General features: G+C 43.0%; 1 protein-coding gene across 1 annotated transcript in view; it reads right to left on the bottom strand.

The window, feature by feature from the left end:
* Window positions 1-8,754: 8,754 nt before the first annotated feature.
* ccdc3a (coiled-coil domain containing 3a) overlaps window positions 8,755-20,759 on the bottom strand; it is a 69,541-nt gene continuing 57,536 nt past the window's right edge. Inside the window, exon 3 of the mRNA XM_059987283.1 lies at window positions 8,755-12,522. Within this exon, the coding sequence (XP_059843266.1) occupies window positions 12,256-12,522 (267 nt within the window). The 3' untranslated portion in view covers window positions 8,755-12,255. The remainder of the gene's footprint in view (window positions 12,523-20,759) is intronic.

The raw sequence follows: 20,759 nt of genomic DNA, 5'->3' as shown, positions 1-20,759 counted from the left end.
ATCAGCTATCTGAATGGTCCATGGACACCATTTCACTATTTTACTCTTATTACACTATTTATTTATTTATATTCTTATTGTAATTTGTACCGATTTTTATGTCTGGCATGGCACTGAAGTGAAGGTGGGGCAGCGTCGATGGAGAGAATCAGACTGATGGTCTCAAACCTGCGATGTTTCAGGAGCATCATCAGCTCATGTTCTCGATATTTATTGCCTATTTATTTATTATTTATATTTCCTTTTTTGTCTTTCCTTTGTATTGGTAGTTTGTTGCTTTTTGGACATTAGTTGTCTATCTGTCCCGTGGCGTGCAGTCTTTCATTGATTCCATTGTGTTTCTTGCATTTGCTGTGACTGAAAATGAATCTTAGGATCGTATATGGTGACATATGTACTTTGATAATAAATTAACTTTGAACATCGAAACATGAAGTGAAATGTGTAATTTGTGAGTACAACATACACAGTATGTTCATGTATGTGCAAGTCTGAATCTGCATTTGTGTATGAGAGCATGTGTGTGTGTGTGTGTGTGCATGTGTGTGTGCATGTGCGCACGCGCGCGCGTGTGTGTCTGTGTGTGTGTGTGTGTGTGTGTGTGTGTGTGTGTGTGTGTGTGTGTGTGTGTGTGTGTGTGTAACCATAAGTTCTGCCTTTCACTGATGAAGGGATATTGACTCCCCTGACCCAGAAGCCCTGATGCTTTGGTTGACCATGGACACTACGGAGCAGATGGTGGCATTTGGGAAACCTTATACAGCCTAAATCACACTGGAGTCATTCTTTTCGTAATTACCTTTTTTCTGAGATATCATGTTATTCAAGAATTGCTGAAGCATTTGTCAAACCATACACACTGTCTCAGGAGACCTGCTTATGGACCTTTAAAAGGTCTACTGACTTCTGCCATTCTGTTACATTTTGGCAGGAATAATCCAAATAGAACATACAGGGTAAATGGTAGGGCATTGAGGAATGCAGAGGAACAGAGAGATCTAGGAATAACAGTGCATAGTTCCCTGAAGGTGGAGTCTCATGCAGATAGGGTGGTGAAGAAGGCTTTTGGAATGCTGGCCTTTATAAATCAAAGCAGGTTGCTGTCAATGCAATGCTCCTCAGACAGGATGAAGAGATCATTACTCCCCAACGCCATTCGGCTCTACAATTCAACCACCAGGAGCAAGACATGTTAAGTGCCGGGGTTAGGACTGAGCTTAAGTTACCACTCAATGCACTTTAGTAAACTATTTAAGAACTTTTTAAAAGCTATTTATTAATGCTTTTTGGGAGGGTGATTTTAGATGCATATCATATTTTAAATACTGTATGTAATTAGTTTTGCTACAATAAGTGTATGGGACACTGGAAAAATATTGAATTTCCCCTTGGGAATGAATAAAGTATCTATCAATCAATTTATCAATCAGAAGTTGGGATGTAATGTTAAAATTGTACAAGGCATTGGTAAGGCCAAATTTGGAATATTGTGTACAGTTCTGGTCACTGAATTATAGGAAAGATATCAATAAATTAGAGAGAGTGCAGAGACGATTTACTAGGATGTTACCTGGGTTTCAGCACTTAAGTTACAGAGAAAGGTAGGTTGAGCAAGTTAGGTCTCTATTCATTGGAGCGTAGAAGGTTGAGGGGGGATTTGATGGAGGTATTTAAAATTTTGAGAGGGATAGATAGAGTTGACGTGAATAGGCTGTTTCCATTGAGAGTAGGGGAGATTCAAACGAGAGGACATGATTTGAGAGTTAGGGGGCAGAAGTTTAAGGGAAACACGAGGGAGTATTTCTTTACTCAGAGAGTGATAGCTGTGTGGAATGAGCTTCCTGTAGAAGTAGTAGAGGCCAGTTCAGTTGTGTCATTTAAGGTAAAATTGGATAGGTATATGGACAGGAAAGGAGTGGAGGGTTATGGGCTGAGTGCGGGTAGGTGGGACTAGGTGAGATTAAGAGTTCGGCACGGACTAGGAGGGCCGAGATGGCCTGTTTCCGTGCTGTGATTGTTATATGGTTATATGGTTATATGGTCCTCGAAAGTGAGTCTATAGGTCATAGGAACAGTTCAGTGATGAGGTGAGTGAAGTTGAGTGAAAATACCCTCTGGTTCAAGGGCCTGAAGGTTGAGGGGTAATAACTGCTCCTGGGTCCTGAGGCCCTCCTGTACCTCTTTCTGATGGCAGCAGTGAGAAGAAAGCATGGACTGGATGGTGGGGGTCTTTGATGATGGATGCTGCTTGCCTGCATTAGCACTCCATGTAAATGTGCTCAGTGGTGGACTGGGCCATATCTACTACATTTTGTAGGATTTTCCATTCAAGGACATTGGTGTTTCCATACCAGGCTATGGTACAACCAGTCAATATTCTATCCACCACACTTCTGTAGAAGTTCGTCAAAATTTTAGATAACCTGCCAAATCTTAGCAAATTTCTAAGAAAGCAGAGGTGTTGCAGTGCTTGCTTTGTAATGGCACTTAAGTGCCGGGCAGATCCTCTGAAATTATAACACCTAGGTATTTAAAGTTGCTGACCCTCTCCACCTCTGATCCCCCAATGAGGACTGCCTCATTTTCCCCCTCCTGAAGTCAATAATCAGCTTCTTGGTCTTGCTGACATCAAGTGAGAGGTTGTTGTTAAGGCACCGCTCAGCCAGATTTTTAATCTCCTTCCTATATGCTGATTCATCACCACCTCTGATTTGGCCAACGACACTGGTGTCGTCTGCAAACTTAAATATGGCTTTGGAGTTGTGCTTGGCCTTACAGTTTTAAGTACAAAGCAGGTAGAGCAGGGGGCTAGGGACAAAGCCTGGTGGTGCACCTGTGCTGAGGGAGATTGTGAAGATGCTGTTGTCAATCCCAACTTACTGGGGTCAGTAAGTGAAAAAATTGAGGATTCAGTTGCATGAAGATATACTAGGACTTGAATCTATTGATTAGTTTAAAAAACTAATCAACATGTGAAATAATCTTTAATCTTTATCTCTAAGTCAAGTGAAGCGAAGTTGAGTTTATTGTCCTGTGCCCAAGTATGGTGAAGTACAGGTACAATGAAAAGCCCGCTTGCAAAAGCATTACAGGCACGTGGGTACAGATGTCCCACAGAATATAAATTGTACATAAATTATTCAAGATAGTGAAAAGAGAGGAAAAAGAAACAAGGCAAAAACAAGACCTTAGTGCAAAAAAGAACTATCTATGGTAATACAAGAGATAGGTGATAGTGTTCCATTGCTGAGGTCGTGTTGGGGTTATACAGCTCGGCTCAAGTATCTGATGGCTGTAGGAAAGCAGCTGTTCCTGAACTTGATGATGTGGGACTTCAGGCTTCTGTTCAGCCTGCCCATTGAGAAGAGGGTACAGCATTATATTATAAAAGAAACTAAAAGATTAAAGATGAGCTTTAAATGTCTCGTGCATCAAAGCACAGGACATACAGTGAAATGCTTCATTTTGTGTCAATGTCCAACGCAGTCCAAGGTTCTGCTTGGGCAGTCTGCAAGTGTCGTTACGTTTCCGGTGCAAACATAGCACAGCCACAAATTATTAACCTCTAACGTGTATGCCTTTTGAAATGTTGGCGGAAACCTGAGCACCCAGAGGAAACTGACACAGTCAGAGGGAGAACATACAGATGGCAGCAGAAATTGAACCCTGATCGGTGATCACTGGCACTCTGAAGTGTTGTGCTAATTGTTGTGATACTCTTACATCCCACACTAGCATCCAGTTGAGAACTGAAGCAAAGTAACAACCTGGAATCAACAAATTGAATGTTGCCTAATCCCACTTCTCGGCTGCTGGCTCGAGGATCTGTTCATACTCCTCTTGAGGCTGTCCACATACTTGTTAGATGTGAGGCAAGTTCAGGGGAGTATCTAAAAATTCCTCCTCAGTTTGGTCCATATGTGACGCCAGACTATTGCAACGTGACCGCCTCTTAAAAGGTCCAGGCACTGAGGAATAACACAGAAAATTCAGCAGCTCAGGCAGTCGACTGGAACTTTTTATTTTTAGCACACCTTCGGATAACTAACAGTTGTGTTCATCGCTGACAACACGAAACAAGCTTCAGCACATTTAGTCACACATCAGAGAAGGTTTCCTTTGCTTCTATTTACAGCAATATCAGAAACACATTCACTGTGGTGATTACCAACTCTCGACAAGAAATGAGCGGGGATATTTTTGTCCTGTTTCATGAGGGCTGAGGGCTGTGGGCCACAACCTAACTGATACAGAAGGTAAATTAAAAAAAAAGAACCACCAATCAGTTGATCGATCAAGGTTTAGTTTTGCAGGGGAGTAGGGAAGATTGAGAGGGGCATGAACATCATTGAGCTGTGATGGCACAGTTGAAGGTCACTCAGCCCATCGAGTGATTGTTGTAAAAAATGCCAAGGGGATCATGAGGGTGTCCCCCACCCCTCCCCATTTATGACATTTACCACGAGCGTTGCAAACGAAGGGCCCAAATTATCGTTGAAGAGCCCTACCTCCCAACCCAGTTCCAACTTAACCAGCTGAAAGGAGGATTGTGAGAGTAATGCAGGAACATTTAGAACCAAACATTTTGTTGATTGCCGAATGCTTTGGGTTTCATAAGCAGAATCAAAAGAAAGGAGAGTCCGAAATATGAGTCTAACTTTGTGTTTACTTTAAGCGAGGCATGCACATATGACATGGTGGTGTCATGAAGTATGCAATTCACATTTTTTTTACATATAACCCATGATGAATTATTTAAATGAACAGTAATGCTTAATCAATGTATTTACAATAATACTCAAATATAACAGAAATATTAAATACACAATAGTTGTATTGTATGAAAAGGTAGACTCTTGACCTCACAGTCTACCTTGTTATGATCTTGCACTTTATTGTTCACCTGCACTACACTTGATCTGTGGCTTTTACCATTTATTCTGTATTGTTAATGTTTTGCCTTATTCTAGCTCAATACACTGTGTAATGTCTTCATCTGTATGACCAGTATGGAAGACAAGCTTTTCATTGTTTCTTAGTACATATGACAATAATAAACCAGTTTCACTATATCTACCTCCTACACACAAATGATTCTGCAGAAGGGAATGATGGATACAAATAATTGAATGCAGACCATTCAGCCGTGATGGAATGGAAGAACCGATTTGAAGGGCTGAGTGGCCTAATTCTGCTCCTATGTCATATAGTCTTATGGTCAGATGCTGGAAATACAGAGCACACATGCAAAATGCTGGTGGAACTCAGCAGAGCAGGCAGCATCAATGGAGAGGAATAAATAGTCAATCTCTTGTGTGAGACACTTAATTAGGATTAGAAATGAAGGGGATAGAAGCCAGAAAAAGAAATTAGAAGGAGGGGCGTGGGGAGGATGACATGCTGACAGGAGACGGCAAGACCAGATTTGAGGAAGGTGGGTGGGTGGGGAAGGCTGATGAAGTAAAAAGCTAGCAGGTGATGGGTGGAAAGAATAAGGGACTCAAGAATGGGGAAGCTAGTAGCAGAAGACAGGGGACCATGGAGGAAAGGGAAGGAGGAGGGGAACCAGTTGGGAGAGAGAAGGGAACCAGAATGGAGAATGGAAAAGGACAGAAAGGGTGGGGGGAGGGGAGAAATTATCTGCAGTTAGAGAAGCTGATGTTCATACCAGATGGAAGAGGAGGTGTTGCTCCTCCAAACTGAGTTTGGCCTCATCATGGCAGTTGAGGAGTCATGGACCAACATATCAGAATGGGAATGAGAACGGGAAGTTGAATTGAAATGGGTCGGCAGCAGGAGATCCTGCCTTTAGCAGCAGGCAGAGCAGGTGATCAAAAAGCACCTCCACCCCAATCTATGGCGAGTCTCACCAACGTAGAGGAAGCCAGTCCAAGAACACTGTATATAGTAGAAGACCACAACAGACTCACAGGTGAAATGTTGCCATTGGGGGTTCTGAATGGCAATGGGGGAGGAGATGTAGAGTTACCATATATGTCTACTTCCTCTTCAAAGACCCCAGTGATCCACTTCCCACAGAGATGGGGTAGAGAATTCCAAAGACTTACCACTTTTTGTAATGTTCCAATGCGCCTCAGTTAAGTGACTGACCCTATAATCTTGTATCTGTGTCCCCTCCTTCAAGATTCTCCAAATAGTGCTAAGATCTTGAATGACCCCTTAGGATCTTTCACTTTTGAACACAATCACCCGTCATTCTTCTAAAACCCACAGAATACAGACCCACTTTCTTCATCTTCTCAAATAAAACATGCCTCGTACCCCAGGAATCAGTGCAGGGAATCCAGATCATCTATCTAGTCAGCAGGTCAGGCAGCATCTACGGAGAGGAATAAATAGTCAATATTTTGTGCGAGACACTTAATCAGGCTTGGGAACAAAGGGGATAGAAGCGAGAAAAAGAAAGTGGAGTGGGGGGGGGGGTTGTGGGGAGGGCATCATGCTGACAGCTGATAGGCAAGACCAGGTGGGTGAGTGAGGAAGGCTGATGAAGTTAAAAGCCGAAAGATGATAGGAGGAAAGCTTTGAAACAATAAGGAATTGTTTCAAAGCTCCAAGCTGTGACTTTCATTTCTTGCCATAAAGGCAAGAGACATAGAGTCTCCTCATGAGGGGTCCTGATGGAGGGTCTTGGTTTGAAACACCATCTGTTTATTCATTTCCATTGATGCTGTCTGACGTGCTGAGTCCCTCCTGTGTTTGTACGTGTGTGCACTGGGTTTCCAGTATCTGCAGAACCTCTTGTGTTCCTATTTGCTTTTGGACTGAACGTATGAAACATCGATTCTAACCGTCAGGATCAGGGCACAGAGCTTTGTCAGTGATATTATCACTGGTGCGTAGTTTGCACATATCGAGCAATCTCTCAGCTGCTAATCATGAGTTTATGAGCGGTATAATGCCGTAACCACAGCTGGCAGCCATGTGTTTTGCTTACAAGGCCTTTTCTTGTTTATCAGACACTACTTTTATGAACCAAAAATTTTCCCTTGCGGAATACCTCTCCAACAGCGAAGCCCCACATCGAAAGGAACAACCAGTTTGTTTGTGGCTTTGCAACCAAAAGCGAGGTGGTCTGTGTGGCAAACTTCGGGATCAGTGTGATATATTATGTTTTCCTTACGAGAAACTGTCACGTTATAGAGACGGCTCAGCACATCATGGAAACCAACCTCCCCTCCATGGACCACTTACATCTCCACTGCCTCCAAAAATAAGACTTTAAGACTTGGAGCAGAATTAGGCCATTTGGCCCATTGAGTCTGCTCCACCATTTGATCATGACTGATTTATCTTCCCTCTTATCCCTGTTCTCTTGCCTTTTCCCTATAACCTTCTGGCTTCTTGCCCCTTTCTTTCTAGTCCCGTTGAAGGCTCTCGGCTTGAAACGCTGACTCTTATTTCTCTTCCATAGACGCTGCCTGACCCGCTGAATTCCTCCAGCACTTTGTGTTTCTCTGGATTTCCAGCATCTGCAGAATCTCTCGTGTTCATACTTGAACTGGAAGGAGGATATCCAAAAGGAAACCTGTTGCTTCAGGAGAGGAAAGCACAGGAGAAAGTTGGCAGAAAAAAAGGAAAAATATTTGTAACCCATTTTGTAATCTCAATCCATTAAACTCAAGCCCCTTTTATTTTGCTTTCAGAAGTGATGCTTGTTGCTGGGATATTTCTGGAAAACCAGCATCTGACCAAAGTGGCTTCAATGAACAGCAAGTTGCTGTCACTCTCTACCTTTTACAGCTGTTTCTCATTCCATTATTGATCTAACATTGTTTCAACTTGAAGCAAATCTCTGGCTTTTTTGCCAAAGGAGAGTTCTGAGGAAGGACGTGTTGGCATCGGAGAAGGTCCAGAGGAGATTCATGAGAATCAACCCAGGAATGAAAGGGTTAACACATGAGGGCCGTTTGATGATTCTGGGCCTGGAGTTTAAAAGAATGAAGGACAGAGGGGGGCATCTCATTGAAATCTATTGAATATTGTAAGGACTAGATAGACTGGACATGGATAGGATGTTTCCAGTGGTGGGAGTCCGGAACCAAATGGCACAGCCTCAGAGAACGAGGATATCCCTTTAGAACAGAGCGGAGGAAGAATTTCTTTAGCCAGTGGGTGTTGAATCTGTGGAATTCATTGCCACCGACAGTTGCAGAAGCCAAATCATGGGGTATATTTAAAGCGGTTTTTGATTAGTAAGGGCATCAAAGGTTATGGGGACAGGACAAGAGAATAGGATTGAGATACTAAATAAATCAGCCGTGATTGAATGCTGGGTCAGACTCAATGGGCTGAATGGCCTAATTCTGCTCCTATGTCTTAATATTTCTGCAGTCACTCCTCACACTGGAGAGGAAGAGAAAGTAACTTTACTTTGGCTGCTGTCTCCATCTTAAGATCTGGTAACCCAACTTGTCTGCACATTCCTCCTCCCTCCCCCCTTGTGTCCCCCGCCTCACTGTTAAAGTGAGGAGTACTAACACTGCCGACAATAATGCTTATAAAGAAATGCGGCCTTGGTTTATGTGCACAGTGGTGATGCTTGCAAACCGATAAACCGGTTTATCACTATCACATGTACCGAGGTACAGTGAAAAACTTTGTTTTGCATGCCATCCCTGCAGACCATGTCAACAGGCCCTGAGGCAACGATAACAGAACACTGAAAAAGTGTGACAGTTACAGAGCAAGTGCAGTGCCAGCAGATAATAAAATCCAAGGCTTCTTTGTAAAACTGTGTACAATTTATATTTAATATATGTTTTTCTTGTGAACAAACATAGAATAGAAGAGTACAGCACAGGAACAGGCCCCTCAGCCCACAATGTTGTGCTAAACCAATTAACTTAATAAAGTAACACACACAAAATGCTGGAGGAACTCAGCAGAGTAAACAGTCAAAGTTTCGGGCCGAGACCCTTCATCAGGTCCTGAGGGTCTCAGCCCAAAGCGTTGACTGTTTACTCTTCTCCATAGATGCTGCCTGGTCTGCTGAGTTTCTCCAGCATTTTGTGTGTGTTGCTTGGATTTCCAGCATCTGTAGAGTTTCTCTTGTTTGTAAATTGGTAATCAAATGGACAACTAGACAAATCCCTTCTACCTTCACAATATCGAAAACCCTCCATTTTATTTACATTCAAGTGTCTATCTACACGTCTCTTAAAAGCCCCTAATGTAGCTGCCTCCACCACCACCCCAGGCAGCACATCCCGGGTATCCAACACTCTCTGCGTAAAAAAACCTGCCCCCCACATCTCCCTTGAACTTTCCCCCCCTCACCTTAAATGCTGCTTTTGTGATGCTGCAGCAAGTACGTTTTTCATTCCACCTGTCCGTACATGGACTTACGCAGACGACAATAAACACAAATTTGATTTTTATTTTATTTTGAATTCAGCAGCTCTATAATTAGCCACCTCATCCCACACTAAATTAGAAAACCAAGAACAGAGGTATGGACGAATCGGACACGAAATCAGGAAATGGGTCAATCTCAGCGCAACTCTGACTTAGTTCCGACTCTGACAGAGACATTGCCGGGAAGGTATCACAACACCAACACTTTGATTCTCACAGTATCCTTGTGCACGGGCTGTGGAACTCCAGGGATACAGCCCGACCACACAACGGGACGGCAAAGTTTCACAGCTGTCAAAGCAAATAGTCTGAACAGTTTCATTAAATTTGTACAAGATGATAAGAGGCGTCGATTGAGTGGATAGCCTGGGACGTTTTCCCAGGGTGACAATGGATAATACGAGAGAGCAAAATCTTAAGGTGATTGGAGGAAAGTATGGGGGGGGGGGGGATGTCAGAGGTAGGCTTTTATACACAGAGAGTGGTGGGTGTGTGGAATGCACTGCCAGGGGTGATGGTGGAGTCAGATACATTCGGGATATTTAATAAACTCTAAGACAGGAACTTGGATGAATTAAAAATGGAGGGTTATATGGAAGGAAGGGTTAGATTGATCTTAAGAGTAGTTTAGAAAGTCAGCAGAACATCATGGGCCAAAAGGCCTGTACTGTGTGTGCTGTAATGTTCTAACTTTGATGGAGGGGCCAGAGCACTCACAGATATTTATTTTAAATTTGTGTTCTAATTTTGTTCTTGCAAAAATTGTGTATAATTTATGTTTCATTTACACTTCTCTTGTGAGTGCTTCTTATGTTCAATACTTTGAACTTTGACCTCTAGTAGTGGTTCAAACCCTAAACAACAATATGCAGAGCAAATGATCCCAGTGGCTTGTCTCCTGTGAAAGGGGAGATACATTAGTCCTAATGCATGTAATACTTTGTCAGGAGCCAATTGGAGGAAGTCCATGGACACAAATTAAACAAGGCACTCAGTTTCAAGTAGGTAAGCACATGGAAAAGTATTTCACCATCCCTTTCACTTTTTCCTTTCATGAAATGACAATAATGACAATAAACTTGAAAGTAATTTCTTTTGCTTTCCATCTGAGTGAGGTAGATGGTAAGAAATGTTTCCCCATTGCAGTGTCTGAATCAAAGAGGCAAAGGTTTAAAGTAATTGCCCAGAGGTTTAGAGGGGATTTGAGGAAGAGATTGGAATCTGGAACATACTTGTCTAAAAGTGTGGTTCCTGTTATTTGGTCAATGCACTTCCTTCCTTTCCAGTCCTGATGGTCTCAACCAGAAATGTCGACTGTTTATTCCCCTCCATAGATGCTGCCTGACCTGCCGAGTCCCTCCAGCATTTTGTGTGGTGCCAATAGAGTAACGGTGTTTTAGAGACTGTTAGAGAGACACATGAATATGCAGGGAGTGGAGGGGTGTTCATCATGAATAGGCAGAAAGGATTTAGTTTAATTTAGCATCATGTTCAGCACAGATATTGTGAACCAAAGGCTCTGTTCCTGTTCTAAGAAACTGGGACAATAAACTTTGTAACTCATCATCAGAAATGGAATAATTAGCAAAGTATACATTTTTATTGAAATATATAGACAATGTTGTACTAATGGCTGAAGAAACAATGTGATTTCCAAATGGTTTACTTGGTGACATGCTGCAAGGTAATTTCTCAGAGACAAAGTGTTTTCAGAAGTTATATTTGTTGTAAATGTGTTGCAGAGGTTTACAAGAATTTTCGAACGGACAAATGCCACACTTCCTGCAAAACACCAGTCATCCAATCATCCACACAAAGATTCTACGAAGGAGACCACTGAAGACTACAGATACTGTCAGGACATTTGTACCAGCAATCCTTCTGCTGACTATGGTGATATGGACAACTCAAAAGGAAACACTGCTCCTAAAACAAGAAATGCTTAACGGCACATGGTGAAAGAAAAATGGAGGGCTATTGAGGAAGGAAAGGTTAGATTGATCTTGGAGTAGTTGCCACTCAACTTGATAGGGTGGTTAAGAAGATGTATGGTGTGATGATCTTTGGTGGATTGTGTTCAAGAGCTGTGAGGTGATGTTGTAGCTATGTAAAACCCTACTTAGAATACTCCTGAAGTATCATGTTCAGTTCCGGTCACCTCATTATAGGAAGATGAGGAAGCTTTAGAGAGAGTGAAGAGAAGATTCACCAGGATGCTGTCTGGATTTCAGAGCATGTCTTATGATGAAAGATTGTACCAGCTAGGGTTTTTCTCCTTGGAGCATAGGAGGATGAGAGGTGACTTGATAGAGGTGTATAAGATGATGATAGGCCTTGATAGAATGTTCAGCCAGCAACTTTCTCCCCACAGTGGAATGGCTAATACAAGCGTGTGTAACTTTGAGGTGATTGGAAGGGGATGTATAGAGGGACATCAGATTTTGTTACACAGAAAATGGCAAGTGCAAGGATGCGCTGGTAAAGTCAAATACGTAGGGACATTTTAGATAGGCACATGATGAGAGAAAAATGGAGGGATATGTGGGAGGGAAGGGTTGGATTGATGTTGAAGTGTATTAAAAGACTGGCACAACTTCAAGGGCCAAATGGCCTGTACTATGCTGTAATATTCTATGCTCTAAGTTCTATGTAATGATTAATAATGTGCTCAGTAAGATTTTTCATCTTCCCTCTCCTTAAAGCAATGAGACTATAAAACTATTCATAAATGGGTGGGGAGAGGGACCCAGTGGTTTAGTGGGGTAGTGACTCTGCTAACTGGAATGCCCAGCACTTCCTGTGTTAGCTCGGCGGGAATCACAAGACGAACAATAAAAGACTTTGATTCTTTCAGAGGCATTGCGCGCTTCCTGTCTGTTAACCTTTCAGGATTGCCATGTTGGAGCCTGGTTTGACATAGTGAGGGTGCTGGCTGCCGCTGTTTGACGACTTCTCCAACAGTTTTTTGTTCAGCTGGTCCACGCGCCGGCTCTTCTTCTTCACCTGCCGCAGGGCGCGTTTCACTCTCTTGACCTTGTCTTTCAGCTGCTTGTTCCGAGTCTCGAGCATGGCAACCCTGTCGATCAGCCTCTTCACTCTGTCTTCCTCCTCGAAGAGGGCCCTCTGCACCGTGGAGCACATGAGCTGGAAGAGAAGCAGATGTGAGTGTCTGTCCTCTCTCAATACTTCAGAGCAGAAACAGAATCAGCTTTATCGTCACTGACTCATATGATGCGAAATTTGCAAAGACAACGCAGGGCCCTTAGCATTGTCAGTGATCCCTCCCATCCATCCAACATCACTTTGACCCCCTACCATTGGACAGGAGGTACCACTAGCAAAAGAACTGTTAGGGTGGGAAATGGCCTCTTCCCCTGGGCTTTCAGACAATTGAACTCCCAGCCACCACCCAGGTCTCGTCACAAACAGCATGAAACACCAGTAACATTATACTGTTTACTTTTTAACTTGTATCATATATGCACTTATTAGTTGTTAATTTATTTGTAGTAATATTACCTTATGTGTTTCATGTGTGAGTTATATGTACTGTGTTGTGCGCCTTGTTCTGAAGGAATGTTGTCTAGTTTGACGGTATACCCGTGTATGGTTGAATCACAATAAACCTGAACGAACTCATTATAATCGCAGCTTATTGATTACTTGCATTCTCTGTAGCTGTTAGACTTTATTCTGCATTCTGTTGTTGTTTTACCTTGATCACCTCAATGCACTGTGTGATGATTTGATCTGTATGAGCAGTGTATAACACAAGCTTTTCACTACCTCAGTCGATTCTAATTTTTACTGTATATGTGTGTATTCAGTATGAAGCGCAGCTTCTGTTCATGCAAGTGGCCCCTGCCCTGTATCAGATCGATTGTGAGGATGTGGCAAATGCAGTTGCGGCCTACCGCTGGCGCAGTGAATTGACCGCGCTTCCTACGTGCAGGAGGTTTTCGAGTGTGCGTGTCTTTTTGTCTCAGCGAGCCTGGTTCATTGCTCCTACGTTATGAGTTGTCCAACGTGTGCCATTACTCACAAGCCTCAGTAAAAACGATGTTTAATCATACCACTCCATCTTGCTCTCTGCAACACATAACAGCCCCTAATACAATAAGATGGATGGACCCTTGACCTCACAATCTACTTCGTTATGGCCTTGCATCTTACTGTCTGCCCGTACTGCCCTTTCGCTGTAACTGAAACACCTTATTCAGTTATTACTACCTCAAATGTACTGAAGTGCAGAAATGACCTGTAGGAAAGGCAAATCAATTGGTTTACTATTGTCACATTTACAGGGGTGCAGTGAAAAGCTTTCTTTTGAATGCCAGCCATTCCTGAATGTACGCCTGGTTTATAACTGAGAGTGGTGGATGTGTGGAATGCCCCTGCTGGGGGTGGTGGTAGAGGCAGAAACAGCGGAGCATTTAAGAACCTGTTAGATAGACACATGGATAATAGAGGAATAGAGGGCTCCGTAGGAGGCAAGGGTTAGATTGGTCTTAGAATCAGTTAAAATTTTGGCACAGATTGTGGGCCAATAGGCCTATACAGTGCCGAACTGTTCTATGGTTAATTTTTATTTCTAGTCTACAAATTCATTCCATTATTCTGAAGCAAGCTAGAGGCTGCCAGAATGAGTCAGAGTGAAGGAAATGTTATGAATATCTTGCGCTTTAAGTATTTTTAAGATTTTGATTTGTGAGCATTGTAAATCATAACTCAACAATAAGTGCACATCTTTAATGTATTAGGCCATAACATACTCCTTCAACAGAGCTAACACATGGTTATTATAAAATGAAATATTCTCCACCTTCCGGTGAGTCAGCAAGAGGGTGGTTGCCTTGTGGTTTTCCAACACATTTGATGTTTCTTCATAATCCCACTTGGGGAAGTTATGATTTAATTTAGCTCACCTGTTAGCACTTGAGCTGTACATCGTGAACATTAACCACAAAACCTTTCAAGTAAGAAATCTTAATTTGCTTGGCCTTAACTGTTATATTTACAAAGAAAGTGATAAACAAATTAAAAGCAAGGACCATGATGAGGTAGATTGAGAGATCAAGAGTTTGGCTTTATTGTGCAAGACATCCATTTAAGAGTCATATAACAGTGGGATAGAAGTTGGCCTTGAGTCTACCGGTAATTGAGAGTCAATAAACTGGTTATATATAATCTGCTAATTTAACAATAACGAAGTACCGGATTGTCAATTTTCCTCATGATAGTGAGGGTGGCCAGTCAGCTCATTGGATGTAAGCTCACTCGCCTGTCACTCCCATCCTCCATCATAAATCCCTGCAACTTATTCTCCCTCGCACGCCCTACCATTCCGCTCTGCCCACCTCCTCACCTGACTCTGCTGCCACCCAACGACACTTGATAGTCTCACCAAGTCGGAGACACTGACTTGTCAAAGAAAGCAACGGTGGTCCCTGAGGCTTAGGAGCACTCTATTTTCGTCCAGTCTGGGGAAAAAGCACCATCATTTAACATCTCTGGCTTCTGTCTTTAAGCCAATTCCTTGTTCGTGCTGCTCCGATGTTAAAAATCTATCAACCCCTGATTGAATTGCAATCCTAATGTATAGAGATGACGAATTTCTCGTTGGAATGCTTGGGTGAGTGGGTGGGAGTTTGTCTGTGGCTGGTGGGATGGGATGGGGAATATCAGAAGTGAATTGAATGGTTAAGATCTTGGGGTAGATAAATGAGTATTTACATTTAAACTTCCGGTATCATAGAAGATGAAGCATGAAAGGATCTGGGAGGTCTCGAGGAGGAGGGTATGGGGAGGGTTCTTCCTCGTGGGAGAATCTCAAATTAAGGGTTATTGATTAAAAATAAGGCAGAAGATCATCCATACTTTACTCTGTAATCACTTAAAAATGCAATTAAAAAAGTTTCAAAAAAAATAAGGCAGAAATGAAGAAAACTTCTTTCTTCATTTCGTCTTTGGCTCTGACGTCTGCAGAGGACACTGGAAACAGATTCTTTTAATAGATTTAAGGTAGATGGCTTGCTGCCCCACTGTGAAGTCTCTTTGAGCTATACCTACCCTGAAGAAGTTTAAAATCTTCCCTTCGACAGGAGCTCAGTGAGACAGCTCCTCCTCTGCGACCTCTGCTGCCCTCCGACTCTTCAGCTTGTGCGCATTCCCCTCCCCCACTTTATTATCTGGCTGCTGCCCCCTTCCTTCCTAGTTCTGCTGAAGACCAGAAATGTCAACTGTTTATTCCCCTCCATAGATGCTGCCTGTCCTGCTGAGTTCCTCCAGCATTTTCTGTATGTTACTCTTGTTCTCAGATTTGTTCCTGCAGGAACAACCAAAGTGCTTGATACATTTTATCCTGGTTGTGCATTGCTGCTCTCAGCAAGCAGTCTCTGTCTACCCAGAACCTCTTCAGTCCATTATAACCTTCCTGTACCACCCACGGCAGCCCAGACTGAGTCAAACCGTTTATTGTCTGAGGCCAGGCAGGGGTACACATGGTGTCAACAGCATTGTAAATTGCACCAATTTCCTTCACCACTGCAAACCAGAACTCAATGTTGCAAGTTTAAGAAAAAAAAGCCCCTGTGATCCTGAGCAGATTTCTGAACGATTCTGTGACTGGGCCAGTCACCTTCTGGTAGGGCAAGTGATGAAGCAGCTCCTATTGCACTTGAACACTCATACATGTTGTATGAGAGGCCCATTCAAAAGTCTGCTAAGAGCGGGATAGAAGTTATCCTTGAGCCTGGTGGTACGTGCTTTCAGGCTTTTGTATCCCCTGCCCAGTGGGAAGGTGGAGAGGAGAGGATGACTGAGTTGGAGCTGTCAAGTCAAGTCACTTTTATTGTCATTTCGACCATAACTGCTGGTACAGTGCATAGAGTACATGTACATAGAGTACATGAGACCATGTTTTTCAGGACCATGGTGTTACATGACACAGTACAAAAACTAGACTGAACTATGTAAAAAAACAACACAGAGAAAGCTACACTAGACTACAGACCTACACAGGACTACATAAAGTGCACAAAAACAGCGCAGGCATTACAATAAATAATGAACAGGACATTAGGGCAAGGTGTCAGTCCAGGCTTCAGGTATTGAGGAGTCCAATAGCTTGGGGGAAGAAACTGTTATATAGTCTGGTCGTGAGAGCCCGAATGCTTAGGAGCCTTTTCCCAGACGGCAGGAGGGAGAAGAGATTGTATGAGGGGTGCATGGGGTCCTTCATAATGCTGTTTCCTTTGTGGATGCAGCGTGTAGTGTAAATGTCCGTGATGGCGGGAAGAGAGACCCCGATGATCTTCTCAGCTGCCCTCACTATCCACTGCAGGGTCTTGCGATCCGAGACGGTGCAATTTCCAAACCAGGCAGTGATGCAGCTGCTCAGGATGCTCTCAATACAACCCCTGTAGAATGTGATGAGGATGGGGGGTGGGGGAGGGACTTTCCTCAGCCTTCGCAGAAAGTAGAGACGCTGCTGGGCTTTCTTTGCTATGGAGCTGGTGTTTGAAGGACCAGGTGAGATTCTCCGTCAGGTGAACACCAAGAAATTTGGTGCTCCTTACAATCTCTACCGAGGAGCTGTCGATGTTCAGTGGGAGTGGTTGCTCTGTGCCCTCCTGAAGTCAACAACCATGATCAATGTCTTTGATCACATTGGTTGCTCTCCCAAGGTAAATGTAGACAATCAGTGGAGAAGAGGCTGGTGAACACACCTGATCAGAAGCTCACACCTTTGGTGGTAGAAACTGATTGAGAGATTCCAAAAAGGAATTGGACCAGTATGTGAACGAGAGCATTTTTTCAGCGCTAAGATTTCTATTGGTATTTACAGATGCGACAATATGTTAATAAGACACTTAAAAATGTAACCAAGGCAAGTACATGCTTGATAGAGCTCTTTAGAGAAGCATATAATTCAGATAATGGTAATAGAATCATTTCAAGCATGTATAAGGGGTTGTCAAATCTTAAAACACATTCAACTTCATACATTAAAACAAAATGGGAGAAGGAAGGAGGGATAGTTATATCTGAGGAAGAATGGACAACAATATGGAGATAAATGGAAGTATACCAGTTCACAGAAATGGAGGGAGTTTGGATGGAAAACTTGATAAGATATTTTATTACATTCTCTCAGAGATCCCATTATGATAGTAATCCCCTTGTTTGATGGAGAAATTGTGGAAATCAAAATGCAAATCATTATCATATTTTTTGGGACTGCCCTGTTATTAAAAACTATTGGAGGGGGATACACAATGCCCTACAAGACATCTTTAAATGTGAAATACCCTTGGAGAGTAAGACCATATATTTTGGATATATACCTCAAGAATGGTTGAAAAGAGATAAATATTTAATGAATATACTGTTGGTGGCTGGTAAAAAGACTCTCAGTAGGAAATGATTATCACAGGAGAGCCCAACTTTAAATGCATGGATGGAAATTACAATGGACATTTACAAAATGGAGAAGATAACAACATCTGTTAATCATAAGCTGGAACAATTTGATTCATACTGGGAAAAATGGTTTAACTACATAATGCCTCATAGGCCTGATTTTATTCTCACAAATCAATGAATCTGTTGTAAAAAAAAGATCACTCCCTACTTGTACATAGTTTTTTTCTTTTGCTTGTTTTTTCTCTCCACTTTTTTCTATGTGTATACCTCAGATAAATACTTTGTGGAGATTTGTGATATATATGTACAATGTCAGAAATACATCTTATGGAAATGTTCGATGAACTTCAATAAAAAATAAATTACAAAAAGAAAGAAAGATTACCTTTATTTGTCACATGTACTTCAAAACATTAAAACATACAGTGAAGTAAGAAACACTGAAACATACAGTGATGTTCCAATGAGCACGTGGCAAATAGGGCTAATCTTTAATCTTTCAAATCTCTTACTATCTTTCTTCTCAGTTATTCCTGACGAAGGGTCTCGGCCCGAAACATCGATAGTGCTTCTCCCTATAGATGCTGCCTGGTCTGCTGTGTTCCACCAGCATTTTGTGTGTGTTGCTCGAATTTCCAGCATCCGCAGAGTTCCTCATGTTTGCTAATCTTTAATCCTTTGTTTTGTGTCAACGACCAACACATTATGAGCTAGGCACAGCCCGCAAATGCCGCCACGCTTTCAGTGCCAACGTAGGATGCCCACAATTTACTAACTTGCATGTTTTCGGAATGTGGGAGGAAACCGGTGCATCTGCAGGAAGCCCATGCACTCGTGGAGAGAGCAGGCAAACTCTGCAGGGACAGCAGCGGCAATTGAATCCCGACCGCTTTACCAAGGAGACCTACCTGAAGCTAGCAGCAGAGTCAACGGGACAAAAACCCTTCATCTGTGCCACAACAATCCTATGATCCTCAGTGTAGTAACCAAACACCCGTCACTCTCCACTTCTAAAGTAATTCACGAAATACCTGCCCATCGAATATTGACGAGTGGACATGGAGAGAATGTTTCTTACAGTGGGGGAGTTAAGGACCAGAGGGTACAGCTTCAGAGTGTAAGGGTGTACCTTTAGAACAGAGATGAGAATTCATTTCGTTAGCCAGAGGATGGTGGTGGATTTCACTGCCACTGTCGACTGTGGAGGTCAAGTCACTGGGCATATAAAATGGAGGTTTATGGATTCCTGATTAACAAGGATGTCAAAGGTTACAGGGAGAGTGTGGTTGGGAGGGATAATAAATCAGTATTGATGGAATGGCGGAACAGACTCGATGGGCTGAATGGCCTATGTCATATAGCCTTCTGGCCCTGCCTTTCCTGCCCTGCTGTGGTGTGGGATTGGAAGTTTTTTTTTCTCAGAAACATTGCATTCCTGAAGGTCACTAACTCATTTTTTCTTTCTACACAGGTTGTCAGTAATTAGGGGACTGACAATGTTAACTGATTCACACATCACCACCCTCCTTGCACACTGCGATAATCAAATGCTCTGGGTCCTTCAGCTGCCGGGGATGTGGAACAGCACCTCCTAGGAATCCTGGCCTGCTGCCTTAGGATGCACAACGGGAATGTGGCCTGGAATTCCAGAGTTTCGGTTGATTCACTTTTCAGTTAGACAAAGAGAAACTTCAGTGATTCCGTCCTCGAACGATTATACGAGACAGGGCGATGTAGAATCAATAGGGGCAGCATGGTAGTGTAGCATTTAGCACACCATGGCTTTACAGCGGCAACGAACGGGGTTCAATTCCCGCTGCTGTCTGAAGCACCTGAAGGAATCCCACCTGTTGACAGGAAGGAACATACAAACTCCTTACAGACAGCGTCGGAACTGAACTCACTAACTGCTAGGCTACTGCGGCGCCCCACATTCAGACTGCGCTGGTCATTGACGGAAACGATGCACTTCCCTGTGTGTTTCGATGAACGTGTGACAAATACAGCTTAAATTTTAAAAATTGGCAAGTAAATAAATATTGAGAAAGAGGAATACTGAGGTGGTGTTCATGGGTTTAGGAATCAGGTGGCAGAGGATGGAATTTTCCCATTCCAAGCTGACCGGCACCCGAAACGCATCCGTTGTGTACTTGTACCCACAGACCATGGTTTCCTGGGTAAAGTCCGTCAGCATTGCAAAACACTGGCAGGATTGTAACAGCTCGGGCCACAGCTTTGTTTGAAGCTCAGAGGGAAAAAACACGCTGTCTGACAGAAACTTGACTACCATTGCTTTATCTTTGTTTGGGTTTATGCCGTTCCCAGGAATTTTAGGAATTTCCAATCCGTCCATTGCAGATTTGTCAGACTGTTTTGTCCAAATGCTCACAAGGGTTAAGTACACCATTAAAGCGATTGGCAAACAAGCAAATATTAAAATCACTAGGGGGTACGAGTGCAGATTTATGGCAGATTTTATGAACTCAAACTTTATGCTGAATGCATAATTACATTAATGACCTGTTCTTGTTAATTATCTGAAGGTCGTTCACTCAAGCTGCTGTCCTCACAGTTACCCCGGACTGGGCAACCTTAGCCGTGGTCAATAATACCCACAAATTGTGCACAGCAATGGGGAGAGGGAAGGGACTGGCTGATGTACAGCAAGGTGAGGGGAAGAGTCACTGACTGGTGATCAGCAAACCCTGGCAGGGAACCAAAGGGTTGGACTGAGGTGCTCTTGAGGCCAGGAACACGAGACTGATAGAGACTCACTTCCGCTGCTAGAGCAGATTGCGTGCATGGCGTTATCAACTCACTCTGGTGGCTGAGGGCAGGCCCGTGTATGTGGACATTACTCTTCGGGATGTATAAGGATGGTGCATCTCCCCGCGAAGGTGTTGGGTGTGAGACATCGCCTGTGAGGTCATCCTCGGTGGAGTCATCCGCAAAGAGAA

Source organism: Hypanus sabinus, chromosome 13 (assembly GCF_030144855.1).
Source record: "Hypanus sabinus isolate sHypSab1 chromosome 13, sHypSab1.hap1, whole genome shotgun sequence".
Taxonomy (NCBI): domain Eukaryota; kingdom Metazoa; phylum Chordata; class Chondrichthyes; order Myliobatiformes; family Dasyatidae; genus Hypanus; species Hypanus sabinus.
The sequence above is the reverse complement of the archived record's forward strand: the minus strand, read 5'-3'. Positions and strand labels throughout refer to the sequence as shown.